This window comes from Gadus morhua, chromosome 22 (genome assembly GCF_902167405.1).
Source record: "Gadus morhua chromosome 22, gadMor3.0, whole genome shotgun sequence".
Classification (NCBI taxonomy): Eukaryota; Metazoa; Chordata; class Actinopteri; order Gadiformes; family Gadidae; genus Gadus; species Gadus morhua.
In genome coordinates this window covers 14,033,927-14,047,768 of record NC_044069.1, presented here as the reverse complement: position 1 = coordinate 14,047,768, position 13,842 = coordinate 14,033,927, and the positions used below count along the sequence as shown (strand labels likewise).

Here is a 13,842-nt window from a genome sequence, read left to right as displayed (position 1 = left end):
ATGAGAGCGAGGGGGAAAAGAGAGAGAGAGAGAGAGAGAGAGAGAGGGAGAGTGCCTGACGATGACCTCGACACTCTGGCACACACTCCATGCAAACTCCTATTTTAGCTCCTGGTTCCGTTTAGCGGCTACCGGGCCCTCACAGGGCCATCTGTCTAACGTGTCGGGGGGGTGTACCCGCTGTCCCTTCCAGCCCAGCAAGGCGAGGAGCGAGTGCAAGGAGCTGAAGATGCTGTGTGCCGAAGACGAACAGAGCCGGACCTGCTGGACCACCGCCTTCAGGCTGCTGAAGGTAGACCCCTCCACAACCCCCCCGCTTCACAACCCCCCCTTCAGCCGTCCCTCCACATACAAAATGGTCCATTTCAATAGAGAGAGACCCATTAACCGGTAAATAATACTAGTACTATATACATCTGACTTGGTGGTCTTCCTCGAGGAAACGGCCCCCTACCGCGCCTCGCGTAACGTGCTTCCTTTTCTAACTGCTAGCTCCCGATGCCGTGTCGATGAAGCGGTGTGTATGCAAATGTATCTATAGACGACATCCGGAAACGGTCCAAAATGTTCAGTGGATTAAGCAGATTAATGGTCAATTTTAGACATCCCTAGTCTTGACGTATGGTGTGGTATAGTCAAGCACTAGCGCAACATATTGTCGTACATGTCGTCCATTAACGGTTGTGTTTTGCCATGTTGCTGTTTCTTGGTCTCTGCAGCATGGGATCTCACTCTATCACAACTACACCGGCCCGCAGTCAAAGAAGCCCCCCCTCTCGTCAGTGGTGAGTCTCTCTGCCTTTGATCCACTGTCAGCATTGATCTGATAAACCAACCGTCTGACAGTACAGACTGTAGTGTAGACGTTATACTATGAGCCTGTGCAACCCTTTCACTATATTCTTATCCAAGAGAATATTGTTTGCCTGTGGAGATGTTTTGATTCCCGGCTTTAGGGCGTCAGGAGCATGTCCTGTGTGAATGTATGAAGTGCTGGTCTTTCTTGAGCCGGTCTCATGGCAGCTTAGGCAAGAATGCAAAGCTGTGAATACAGCAATTAAGAGCTCCTTAAACGTACTTAAAGTAAAAAGTACATTCAACAATCTGCAGTACATCATGTTCCCCCGGCTCTTAAAAGTAAAAACCACGGGATATAATCAAGACAGGAACAAGTTACACGTCAGAACACCATGGAAAGTCGAGCTTGACACGTACATTACGTGTCGGTAAGCAGGTGATAAGCGGCTTTGTGCAGATTTTCCTCAGTGATTTCCCTATGAGAATACGCTGCATGCATGCATTTGCTTGCAGCGTATTGAATCCCGCCAAGTTGACTCGTGTCGCCTTTGCTTGGTTCATTATGCTGGGCTTGAGCTAACAAGAAGCTAGTGGCAAAAAGTGTTAAGGGAGGCCAACCCAACATCTGGGTCATTGTACCGGGTGAATGTCCTTCCAAAATTCCCACCCTGCTTATCGGTTGGTACTTGACCAAAGGCGTTAACATTGCAGATTTATATAGATATGATGGATAGATATGATAGAGATATCTATAAATCTATCTTGTCATTGTGACAATCCATGAGCCTTGTCCAAATGCTCCGGGGCTGGAATGTGGTAGCATCCTGTACGAGACCCCCAGCCCCCCCCCCGCCACCCCCCGCCACCCCCCCACACACACACAGACACACACCCTTTCTGAAGGGCTTGTGTTTCTCTCCGGCAGACAGGATTTGTCTCGCCCCGGTGACTAGTGTCTGGTCTGCCTCACCTCTGATCTCTGCACTCCCATCCTCCCCCCCATCCTCCCCCCGGCCACAGCATCCCCCGCAGCGAAGCGTGTCGGAGAACTCCCTGGTGGCCATGGACTTCTCCGGGAGGACGGGCCGGGTCATCGACAACCCCGCTGAGGCCCAGAGCGCCGCCATGGAGGAGGGACAGAGCTGGAGGGTGAGGAGAGGGAGGGGGGGGGGGGGGGTGAGGAGGGAGGAGAGAGGGGGAGGGACAGAGCTGGAGGGTGAGGAGGGGGGGAGAGAGGAGGGAGGAGAGAGGGGGAGGGACAGAGCTGGAGGGTGAGGAGAGGGGGAGGAGGGAGGAGAGAGGGGGAGGGACAGAGATGGAGGGTGAGGAGAGAGGGGGAGGAGGAGGGAGGAGGAGAGGGGGGAGAGGAGAGAGGGAGCTGGAGGGTGAGGACAGGGAGGTAGGGGCAAGAGAACTGGAGGATGAGAATAGGAGAAATAGTAGCCGAGGGTTAGAAGGAGACAAGACCAGGGAGGAAGGAAGGAAGGAGGAGGCGGGAGGCAGGATGGCTTGATGAATGGAGGGAGGTGGAAGGGAGCGAGGAAGGATAGAGGCAAATAGAGGAAGAGGAGGGAGAGTAGCAGTTGATTCTTTAAAAAATGAGGCCCCATGGACTTGACCTTCAAGGTGTGTGTGTGTGTGTGTATGTGTGTGTCCCTGCATGTCCGTGTGCGTGCATGTGTGGAGGGCTTAAGTAGAGGGGACCTTTTATGTGCGGGGGGTGTGATTGTTTATGTAGGGTCTTAACGTTGACCCCCACTGACCCCCGCTCTCCTTCTTCTAGAAACGGAGCCAGCGTCTCAACGTCCTGGGCAGCCCCGGTCCCCTTCACACCCCCTCTCTCAGCGCAGGTAACCATGGTTACTACCAGCCAGGAAACACAACCGCAGCAATCAACTCACACAGGCTGTCGCCTTCTATATCCGTACAAGTAATTGGTTGTGTGCATCGGGAACAAAAAGTATGCTTGTCTTAAGAGCAGAGGTTTATTTTCCTCTCCAGATCGAGATGTTCTTGACATTGTCATGCATACCATACAAATGCCATTTGTAACCCATAACTGGATAGGCCTGTCTGGGAACGTCTTTTGAGGAAGACATTTGTTATGCAGAGAGTTTGGGTTGTACTTCATTCTGTTTGACCGGCAAACGTGATATTGATGTTGTAAAATGTCGAGTGCCTGCACCAACAATGTCACCTGTAACCTTGGCGAAGTACGATGACTTCATTGGTGTAATACGGTACTTCATCTCCGTGGATATCTAGGTGCCATCGCCACCTCTCTGTCAAATCGTCCATTATTCAAAGAACCGTAGATACAATCCTAACGTGTGTGTGTGTGTGTGTGTGTGTGTGTGTGTGTGTGTGTGTGTGTGTGTGTGTGTGTGTGTGTGTGTGTGTGTGTGTGTGTGTGTGTGTGTGTGTGTGTGTGTGTGTGTGTGTGTGTGTGTCTGTCTGTCTCTCAGTGATCCACAGAACCCAGCTGTGGTTCCACGGCCGCATCGTGCGAGAGGAAGCCCAAAGAATGATGGTCCAGCAGGGCCAGGTGGACGGGTAAGAACCCCCTGTCCTGGAAGCGGGCGTCCTTCCTTCTGTCTATCTGATGGTGATCGTCACCGCTGTCCGTGGTGTTGTTTAATGGCTTCCTCCATCCTCTCTCCCCCGCCAGGTTGTTCCTGTTGAGGGACAGCCAGAGCAACCCTAAGGCCTTCGTGCTGACGCTGTGTCACCACCAGAAGACCAAGCACTTTCAGATCCTGCCGGTCAGTCGGCGCCCTCCATATGTCTGTCTTGTTCCCTGATATGTCGGTCTGTCGCTGGTCTGCCTCTGTGTCTGTCTTCTGTCCGTTTTTTTGGGGGGAAACTTGGTTTCCTTGCATGCTCTTAGAAGTTGTACAGAGTTTTGCCCGTTAGTTAAATAATTAATTCCACAACTTGGAAGTTCGGACATTATGCTTAAAATAAATCAGAATGGATGGCTGTCATCTATTAATAGCAACCCAGTCGCCAAGAAAAAACGTTGACGGTGTACGTTTCCATGAACACTGGATACGTAGCATTTCAACGTAAAAAAGAGCATGTTATACCTACAGTATCCACGCGTGCCGCTGTGGAGGCGGGTTTCGGGGTTTGGGTTTCACGGCTTTCGCGGCAAATTGTGGACACGATTGTTTAGGGGGGGGGAGGAAGTAGACTGTTGTTGACCGGGGGGGGGGGGCGACACGTTTGTTGAGGGGGGGGGGGGAGACACGTTTGTAGGGGGGAGGGGGGCACGCTCGACAACGAGAGTTGGTTTTTATTGAACGAGACTTCAACACGGAACAGCTGCACGAAACGATGGTCACGTCACTCTTGGTGACGGTGTCGACAACAATGAACACACGAACAATGTTAATAGAACAACACACAACCACATAACATCCCGAACCCATTAACCCACTTAATCCTAACAACAAAACAAGTTAACAAAAGCCCCTTTTGTCAACTGACAACCCCAATTCCCAGAATCCCCCGCGGCTCCGGAACACGGCGTAGCCGATATTAATCTTTATTATCTGAATGGGAAATGCAATATTTTAGGACAGATACACCATTAAACGCGTTTCTAATGACATTTCTAGCGAGAAATGTACATTTTCCTTACATAACCTTCAGTCAGTGAATGTGTATGATCTTTATTAATCTTTATTATCTGAATGGGAAATGCAATATTTTAGGACCGATTCACCGTTAAACGTGTTTCTAATAACATTTCTAGCGAGAAATATACTTTTTACTTGCATAATCTTCAGTCAGTGATTGTGTCTGATCTTTAGTTTTATAGTTATTAGGATTTGATCGGCTCGCTCGCATGTTTCAACGACGTCAGGTTGTTAGGAATAGGGACGCTGCTTTCGCTAAACTAGCAGCTCACGTGCTTCCTGCGTTTGTGTTATTAAACTGTTACTTTGTGTAACTTTTAATGATATCATCTTGTTAGAAACACGTATATCTGAGAGACAACCCAGTCGCCAAAAGCGTACGTTGACAGTGTACGTTTCGTGAACACTGGATTACGTCGCATTTCAACATAAAATAGCGTGTTATACACACACACGCACGCACACACACGCAAGCACACACACGCACACGCACGCACAGACACACACACACACACACACACACACACACGCACACGCACACGCACACACGCACACGGTGCATTTCGCTGCTAAAACAACAACAAAAAAATATTCCCTCAAATATTATTACTAAAGAACCGCTTTCCAAAGAACGAAATGTAAACCAATGCATTCTGAATGGGAGTGTTTCTCCGATTTTTCCATGCTACACAGAACGAAATGTAAACCCATGCAAATAAAGACTTCATGGTCATAATAATTTAAATATCATTAATCTCCTGAGTGTGTTGGGTGGTATTCTATTTTTTTCAACGGGGCTGGTGCCGTCTCCTTTTGACCTTTTGACCCCAGACTTCTGGGGGAATAGCTGAATCAATTCATTAGTCAATCAGAAGCATGTAAATATCTTCCCGGTGGCGTAGGAGGACGAACAAGGTGTCCTTCAACATCTACGCTTCCAGGCGATTGCAACGGTGCCACACATGAGCATATTCGAACATGTTTAATGGTAGTAATTAGCTGTCGAAATTGGAGGCCTTAATCAACAATGAGCAGCTATTGATTTGCTTCCCGATAAAAATTTGTGACAAATGACATGTTATTTAGCATCTACACATTGAGCTGAGTCCAATGACACCAAGCATGACACTCTAGCTAATGGTAACATGTATTTTACATGGTACACCTAGGTCTAGGACATGATCTCGGTGTAGCAAGAGGGCGAGCTTGATCTCATTGGACTCAGCTTAACGTGTAGATGCTAATTAACATGTAATTTGTCAAAAATCTCCATCGGGAAGCAAATCTATAGCTGGTCATTATTGATAAAGGCCTTCAAAAACGACAGCTAATTACTACCCCGAAACATATTCAAATATGATCATGTGTGGCACTGTTGCAATCGTCTCGAAACGTAGATGTCAAAGGACACCTTGTTTGCCCTGTTGCACGACCGGGAAGATATTTTCATACTTCTAATGGATTGATTCATATTTTAAGGTTCTCGGAGTGAGACTTTAAGCGGCTGCAGCAGAAGTGTTGAGACGAAAGATGATATCAAGACATTAATAGAATATTCCCATTCACATTATGATTCTTCGTCATAACATCCGACCAAACATCCTTTACATTCACCGAGCGAAGATTATGAAAGTCCAGGCCCCCCCTTCCTGCACTCGGGGTCCGACCGGGCCAAGTTTCGGTGCGGGGGTCCCAGTTAGGCCCTAGAATATGGTATTCAAATTTCAGGGCGGTAGGACCTTCCTATCTCAAAAACTGTTTTTCCACCACATTCTGAACCATTAGGTCTCGCAGGCAACACTTCTGAAGGGGCTTTGTCCAAATGACAGTCCATTTGGGAAAACTTTTTTTCTCTATGGGCTAGAACTACAAATCTTGGATATGTCGTTCTCGGGGCCCCGGGAAATGTGTTTAAACATTTTAGCATCCCTAGCTATCTCGAAAAGGCCGGAAAAGGGGCGTGACCTCCAACAGTACAGTCACTGTACATAAGACAGAGGTTAGTTTCTAGGCCCCATTTTTTGCGGGATGGAGGTGTACATTTGTGGCTTAATGTGTGTAGACACAGCTGGCCTGTGGCCACGTCTTTGAAGTCTGGGGTCAAATGGTCTAAAGGAGCCGGCACCACGCCGCTTATGAGATAACAAAAAATGAATCTGTATTTCTCTCATAACATTTTGTCATTATTGAAGAGAGGCCTGATTCTCAGATATGCATGTTGGACTGTTAGGGTATAGGTCTGGGAAGAACTTCAGGCCAAAATCTTGCAAGCGAGCCGCTGGGTGCAGGTGCAACGAGATGGAGCACTTGCTGAGTCATTTCCTGTAGGGCTGGAGCCACAGGTTGAAGCGTATATGCGTCCTTTGAAACCCGCTTTGATATATAAGAGACCCCAAGGTACAGTTTACTTAAATGTTCTCGCCTCAGTCACCTATTGCATCACTTCCTTTAGGGCTTCGGCCTCCTAATTGATCATTGTAGTATAATTGAATGCCCTCTTTCATATTATATGATACTTCCACCACTGGGACGTGGCAACAACTCTCCAAATCCATATGGGGAGGGGGGGGGGGGGGGGGGGGGGGATGCTTTTGGACAGTAGGGGTGTACACTAGACATAAATAGGAAGCAAACTCAGGAGAAGGAATGACCTCTCACAAATATTTATTGAATAAATTGTTTCAAATAACCCTGCCTCGTTAAATCAATGAACTTGGTGTTTTGCTTTCAAAAATAGGTTATAGAAGAAGTCTAAACTGCAGAAAATAAAAACATCCAAGCTGCCTTTTAAGGATACCTCGGAATATCTGTCTATTTTTTAACCGTCGGACCCCAGTTTACGACAAAAACAACACAATTTACGGCAGCTCCTTTGCCGCGTGGTTTTTAGAGCCATGTAAGGATTAGAGGGGGCGGTCGATAGCAACGACCATAGCAACCATGACGGTCAAGTGACTGGATGCAGCCCCGTTGAAAAAAATAGAATACCACCCAACACACTCAGGAGATTAATGATATTTAAATTATTATGACCATGAAGTCTTTATTTGCATGGGTTTACATTTCGTTCTGTGTAGCATGGAAAAATCGGAGAAACACTCCCATTCAGAATGCATTGGTTTACATTTCGTTATTTGGAAAACGGTTCTTTAGTAATAATATTTGAGGGAATATTTTTTTGTTGTTTTAGCAGCGAAATGCACCGTGTGCGTGTGTGTGTGTGTGTGTGTGTGTGTGTGTGTGTGTGTGTGTGTGTGTGTGTGTGTGTGTGTGTGTGTGTGTGTGTGTGTGTGTGTGTGTGTGTGTGTGTGTGTGTGTCTGTGCGTGCGTGCGCGCGCTTGTGTGTGTGTGTGTGTGTGTGTGTGTGTGTGTGTGTGTGTGTGTGTGTGTGTGTGTGTGTGTGTGTGTGTGTGTGTGTGTGTGTGTGTGTGTGTGTGTGTGTGTGTGTGTGTGTGTGTGTGTGTGTGTGTGTGTGTGTGTGTGTGTGTGCGTGTGTGTGTGTATAACACGCTATTTTATGTTGAAATGCGACGTAATCCAGTGTTCACGAAACGTACACTGTCAACGTATGCTTTTGGCGACTGGGTTGGCTCTCAGATATACGTGTTTCTAACAAGATGATACGTGCAGGAAGCACGTGAGCTGCTAGTTTAGCGAAAGCAGCGTCCCTATTCCTAACAACCTGACGTCGTTGAAACATGCGAGCGAGCCGATCAAATCCTAATAACTATAAAACTAGAGATCAGACACAAGCACTGACTGAAGATTATGCAAGTAAAAAGTATATTTCTCGCTAGAAATGTTATTAGAAACACGTTTAACGGTGAATCGGTCCTAAAATATTGCATTTCCCATTCAGATAATAAAGATTAATAAAGATCATACACATTCACTGACTGAAGATTATGTAAGGAAAATGTACATTTCTCGCTAGAAATGTCATTAGAAACGCGTTTAATGGTGTATCTGTCCTAAAATATTGCATTTCCCATTCAGATAATAAAGATTAATATCGGCTACGCCGTGTTCCGGAGCCGCGGGGGATTCTGGGAATTGGGGTTGTCAGTTGACAAATGGGGCTTTTGTTAACTTGTTTTGTTGTTAGGATTAAGTGGGGTTAATGGGTTCGGGATGTTATGTGGTTGTGTGTTGTTCTATTAACATTGTTCGTGTGTTCATTGTTGTCGACACCGTCACCGAGAGTGACGTGACCATCGTTTCGTGCAGCTGTTCCGTGTTGAAGTCTCGTTCAATAAAAACCAACTCTCGTTGTCGAGCGTGCCCCCCCCTACAAACGTGTCTTCCCCCCCCCCCCTCAACAAACGTGTCGTCGTCCCCCCCCTCAACAAACGTGTCTCCCCCCCCCCCCCTCCCCGGTCAACAACAGTCTACCTCCCCCCCCCCCCTAAACAATCGTGTCCACAATTTGCCGCGAAAGCCGTGAAACCCAAACCCCGAAACCCGCCTCCACAGCGGCACGCGTGGATACTGTAGGTATAACACGCTATTTTTTACGTTGAAATGCTACGTATCCAGTGTTCATGGAAACGTACACCGTCAACGTTTTTTCTTGGCGACTGGGTTGATTAATAGACAGCTCACTCTCGCTCTCTGGTATGACACTTGGCTACCGCCAGTCTGAGATGCTCAGTAGCCCATTTGAATAGAATTTTAAGCGATGTACTGTCATGAGAAACAAACAAACGCATGTGAAGAGTGAATAATCAGAAAGGATAAAGATGAGAAAAACAGCAAAAGAAATTTGATCTCTCGCTCTCTCCCACTCTCCCTCTCTCCCTCACCCCTCCCTCTCCAGTATGAAGAGGAGGGCCAGGTGTTCTTCAGCCTGGACGACGGTGCCACCAAGTTCACAGACCTTATCCACCTGGTGGACTTCTACGAGCTGAACCGTGGCGTGCTGCCCTGCCGCCTCAAACACCCCTGCACCGCCGTAGCCTTGTGACACTACCCCCTTCCTGTGACCCCCTGGACCCCAACTCCCACTCCCCAACACGCAGACACAAACCAACCACCTTAACCTTCTTCCATCTGTAGACTTTGAATGTACAGACGCCAAAATACACACAAACACGTACATGCATACGCACACGCATACACACATACACACACATTTTTGGATATTTCAGCATTCCCCAACCCCTTCCCTGGGCCAGATAAGCTATGGTGCCCCCTTCCCCCCCTTCCCCTTTGGGGCACCCACCCTTCCACTAGCCCATCGATTATCAGGGATAGACAAACGGAGACCCCTGTAGTGGGTCCTGGAGATTTCTGAAAACCTGTGCAGTCCAGTCTGGATAAGCTGACCCCATAACCCCTCCTCCGTCCCCCTACCCAACCCAAACAGACCTTGACGTGGCCTCGTGCGCTACAGCACATGCACCAACACACCCACCCCCACAAACCCACACGCATATGTACACAAGACACTTGATGTGTAGCCACACCGCGAGCCAGGCGACAGCAGGCATTACCAGAGGAATGTTTAGCAGGAAGGCCCAGACTGACCTTCCCTTTAGAGTTGATTCATTGATGTCAATTTTTTTTATTTTAACGAATGCTGTTTTAATTGCTGTTAAGTCAATGCAAAAGTAGTTTCTCTTGTTTTGCACTCCCGGGGGAGATAGTAGTGAGCTGTTGCCTCAATCTGAAATGAAATCGTTCAGCTTCTAGGTTTTTTCTTTTCTTTGGTAAAGGGGCGACCACATCATCTTCATCATAGTAAACCCCCCCCCCCCCCAGGATCACACGTGAGTGCACCTAAACACTATGAAAGTGTGACAGTGAAAACGTGTGTGAGTTCTTTCCCTGGGTTGAACTGCTTCTGAGAAATGTCGGGTTTTGGGGGTTTCTCAGATTCAACAACGGCAGAAGAAGATTGTGCTTTGGAAATTAGATTTGAGCAAAACTCTATCAACCCTCCCCTTGCTTAATATTCTTAAAAAAAAATCTACTTTTTGGTTTGACTGTTTAAAATGTATAGAGTCTAAAAGGATCTGAAAGTTTTTCTCAATTTGTATTGGGGTTGTGTGTGAATGTCCTTTCCCCTTTCCTCGATTTCCGTTCTAAACCTCACTGCTTGCACATTGTGAATTTTCTGTTTGGTTGGTGGGGTTTGTGTGTTTGTGCATGCGTTTTTGTATGTGTGTTCCGAGGATTTGGGGACGCATGTGCAATTTTTTTTCAAGGAAGGACCCCGGGCGAGGATAGTTTGAGTAAGCGTGACCACTCCTGCAGTTTCTGCCAGATAAAAAAAAAAGTAACGTCCTCTTTATTATTCTTTACTTTATTGAACAAAACTTGACTTGAATGTGGACAATGTTGACTGCCTATCCAAACAGTCCGGTTTCGCACGCCTTATGTGAAATTATGAGCCTTTCAAAAGAAAAGAAAATCAAAACTTGATCCTTTGCTTTTAGATCAACAGCTGTCTAGTTTGACAAAAATTGACATTGTTAGCTTACCTTTTTTTGTTCACTCCGTTAGATAACATGTAAATAATAGAATTGCCTAGACCGCGGTAAACCAACAGAAATACATCAACAACACAAGAAAGAATCCGGAATGGAGGCCCAGCAATCAATTTTGTTGGGATGCCAAACATGGCTATCGAGTTCTATCTGACGTTCATGTGACTAGCACACTTGGGAGCTGTGTGTGTGTTTGTGTGTGTGTGTGTGTGTGTGTGTGACATCACACCAACTGAAACAGACTTACCCGCCTATCATCCATCCTGTGCCAGATTTACAGTCAATAGGGTTAGCACTAAGTCGTGGAGCTACCTAACCAGGCTCTCCCGTCTCTCTCCCTGTCTCTCTCCAACCCTGGGCCTCGTTAAGTACTAACCTCACTGACTTTACGGCAAGGCACCTCCACCAATCAGGCGATAGTCAGCCAGGACGGACTCCAGGAACTGGATAATGCTTGAACACTCCCCACCCCCAGCCCCTACTCCTGTCCAGCCAGTAAGCTACTAGACTGTGGCAAATGTGTGCGGTTTGCCAGAACTTAAATATATATATATAAATATATATAAATATTATAACTTTTAATACAACTTTGTCCTAGTTTTTCTCCCTGTTTCCTTGTTTGGTCCTTGTCATTTTTGTTTGTATTTTTCTGTCCTGTGAACACAGCAGTTGGTGTGTGTGGGAGGGGGGGGGGGGGGGTCGTGGTCCTGGCCCACCACAGTCGCCCAACCTCCTAGAAGGGGGATCATCCTGTTTCTTCCATACAAAGGAAGCCCTCTTTTATCATTTTTACACCGCACTCTTGATTCCCCTCCACCCTTCCTTAATCACTGTGCTGTTCTACACACCAGTAGTCACACATGGTGTACAATGTTTTTTAGCTTTTTTTTCAATTTCTTTCTTCTAAGTATGTGAAGCAACAGCAAAGACGTAGATATCACACTGTACCTTGGTCACCCAACACACAGATCACTATGCACGGGCCGCTGTGATTGTGCTCAAATCTCTGTGTAAAAAGAATGAAGAATGATATTTCTTTTCCTTTTTTTTCTTTGGGTTGTATGTGTATATTGACATTATTGTATATTTTCTTTTTTTTGGCCACAAAATTACATTTTATAGAAATATATATCAGAAAAAAATATACCACAGTATATACAGTATTAAATTAAGCTTAATTTTGTTTTTTAATGGTGATCAAACTGGATTTTATTATTTTCGGTTTGTGTTCGAACTATTCAATATGGCTTCCTAGACTTCCAAGATTCTGAGGCCGATTGCTTTTAGAGGCTCGCAAAATATCTCCTGTGATTCAATCTGCCAGTTTCAATTCTCTTTTTAGTTTAATCCCGGCTTCCTATTTGTCTGGAATTCGGAGCATTGACACACGTTGACCCCCCCCCCCCCCCCACCCACCCCCCACCTCCACCACCACCACCACCAATGCACTACTACATTGTAGCCCTATATTAAGTGACAAACTAACAGAATTAGTTTACTCCACATTTTCAGCTGCAGTCTGTGGGTACAAGATTGTTTCTGGAACTTATTCTTTGTGTATTTTCATTGTAGGTATAGGCCCATCAATTTCAGCTGGTGCCTCTTTTTTTATGAAGTGTTCCGATACAGCCTCTAGCCAGCCTGCTAGATTTATCTTGACGTGAATTGCATACACGCATCAACATTGGGGATTTTTCTATATAGGACGCACCCCCTGCCTTTAATAGCAAAAACATCTTGATTTCAAGTACTTATAAGCTTTTTTTTTTTCTTTTTTAAGTGATATCAACATTTCAGGGAATTAAAAGTAATATTAAATGGACCATATTCAGTGAAACAAAACAAAAAGTGTGCTTCACCTGATTCTGGGAAAAAAAATGTCTGTATGGCTCCTGAATTTATTAAATGTGTTCTGTTCAGGTATTTTTGTACAAATAAGGGACTGATATATTCTCTGTTTAATGGAAATCAGAATAAAAGACCACATTGCTATGAAACAAATAACCGGTGCTTTGCCAGGTGTGATCTTTGCTACCTTTCTTTGCTACACCAACAAATAAACAAATTGCAATAACACATTTGTCCTCCGAGGTTATTTTTCAAACGTCCTACTGGCCTAGACCATTGCTGTGACATAAATCCTTGTCTAGTCATTGTATTCACGACGTCCAGAAAAAGATGACTGTCACGAAAGTTAGCTACTTTAGCTTTTGCTGCTAGCGCTGCTAGCATAGAAACAGTTTGTGATTGTAAGCTCTGAAATATGTGGTAAGAAATAATCATAAGTTAAAAATAACTTTTAAAAATCATCTTGAAATATTATTGAATACATTGTAGTGAAAGATAAATATCTGTGGAAGGAATAGAAGTTGGTTCATGTAAAAATAAAAGTAACTGGTGCTCGCCGGAGCGCTGGATCTCCGACTAAAACTCATGGTTGACTGTTGTGCTCTTTAGGTCAGCCTGGAGTTATTCAGAGACACTCTCTCTAAATAGCTCTGGGTCAGCCTTGGCTCCCTCCCATCGGGGAGCGCGGAGAAGATCATCGCGGTCTGCGAGGAGACCTAGCAGCCCCTCTTCTGCTCCTCCTTCCCCTATCAGGGTGACGGAGGACGGTCAGCGGGCCCACTGACTTCTGCTGCCCAGCGCTCCTTACCAGGCTCCCACTCTGTCTCCCTGAATAAGTGGCCTAACTTTAGACAGATTAGTAACATATCCATGTGTTTTGATATGAAACCTGTGGCTGGTTATCATGCAAGCTGCCACCATCACCGTTAATAAAGTTGCATTGTTTCAAAATAAATAAATATTCATGTGTCCTATGACGTAGCTTAAAGGGGCCAACATGTGTGTGTCATGTGTTTGGTTATTCTCCTCAAACTGGTTAAAGGATGGAGTCGACTCCCGTCACCATG

General features: G+C 45.9%; 1 protein-coding gene across 2 annotated transcripts in view; it reads left to right on the top strand.

Annotated features, from left to right (window-relative positions):
* The window catches only part of LOC115535365 (growth factor receptor-bound protein 10), a 33,792-nt gene extending 20,789 nt beyond the window's left edge, over window positions 1-13,003 (top strand). For both annotated transcript variants that reach the window (XM_030346438.1, XM_030346437.1), the window contains 7 exons: window positions 194-292; window positions 720-785; window positions 1,819-1,947; window positions 2,582-2,648; window positions 3,264-3,351; window positions 3,467-3,560; window positions 9,256-13,003. In XM_030346438.1, the coding sequence (XP_030202298.1) occupies window positions 194-292; window positions 720-785; window positions 1,819-1,947; window positions 2,582-2,648; window positions 3,264-3,351; window positions 3,467-3,560; window positions 9,256-9,402 (690 nt within the window). In that variant the 3' untranslated portion in view covers window positions 9,403-13,003. The remainder of the gene's footprint in view (window positions 1-193; window positions 293-719; window positions 786-1,818; window positions 1,948-2,581; window positions 2,649-3,263; window positions 3,352-3,466; window positions 3,561-9,255) is intronic.
* The last annotated feature ends 839 nt before the right edge of the window (window positions 13,004-13,842 follow it).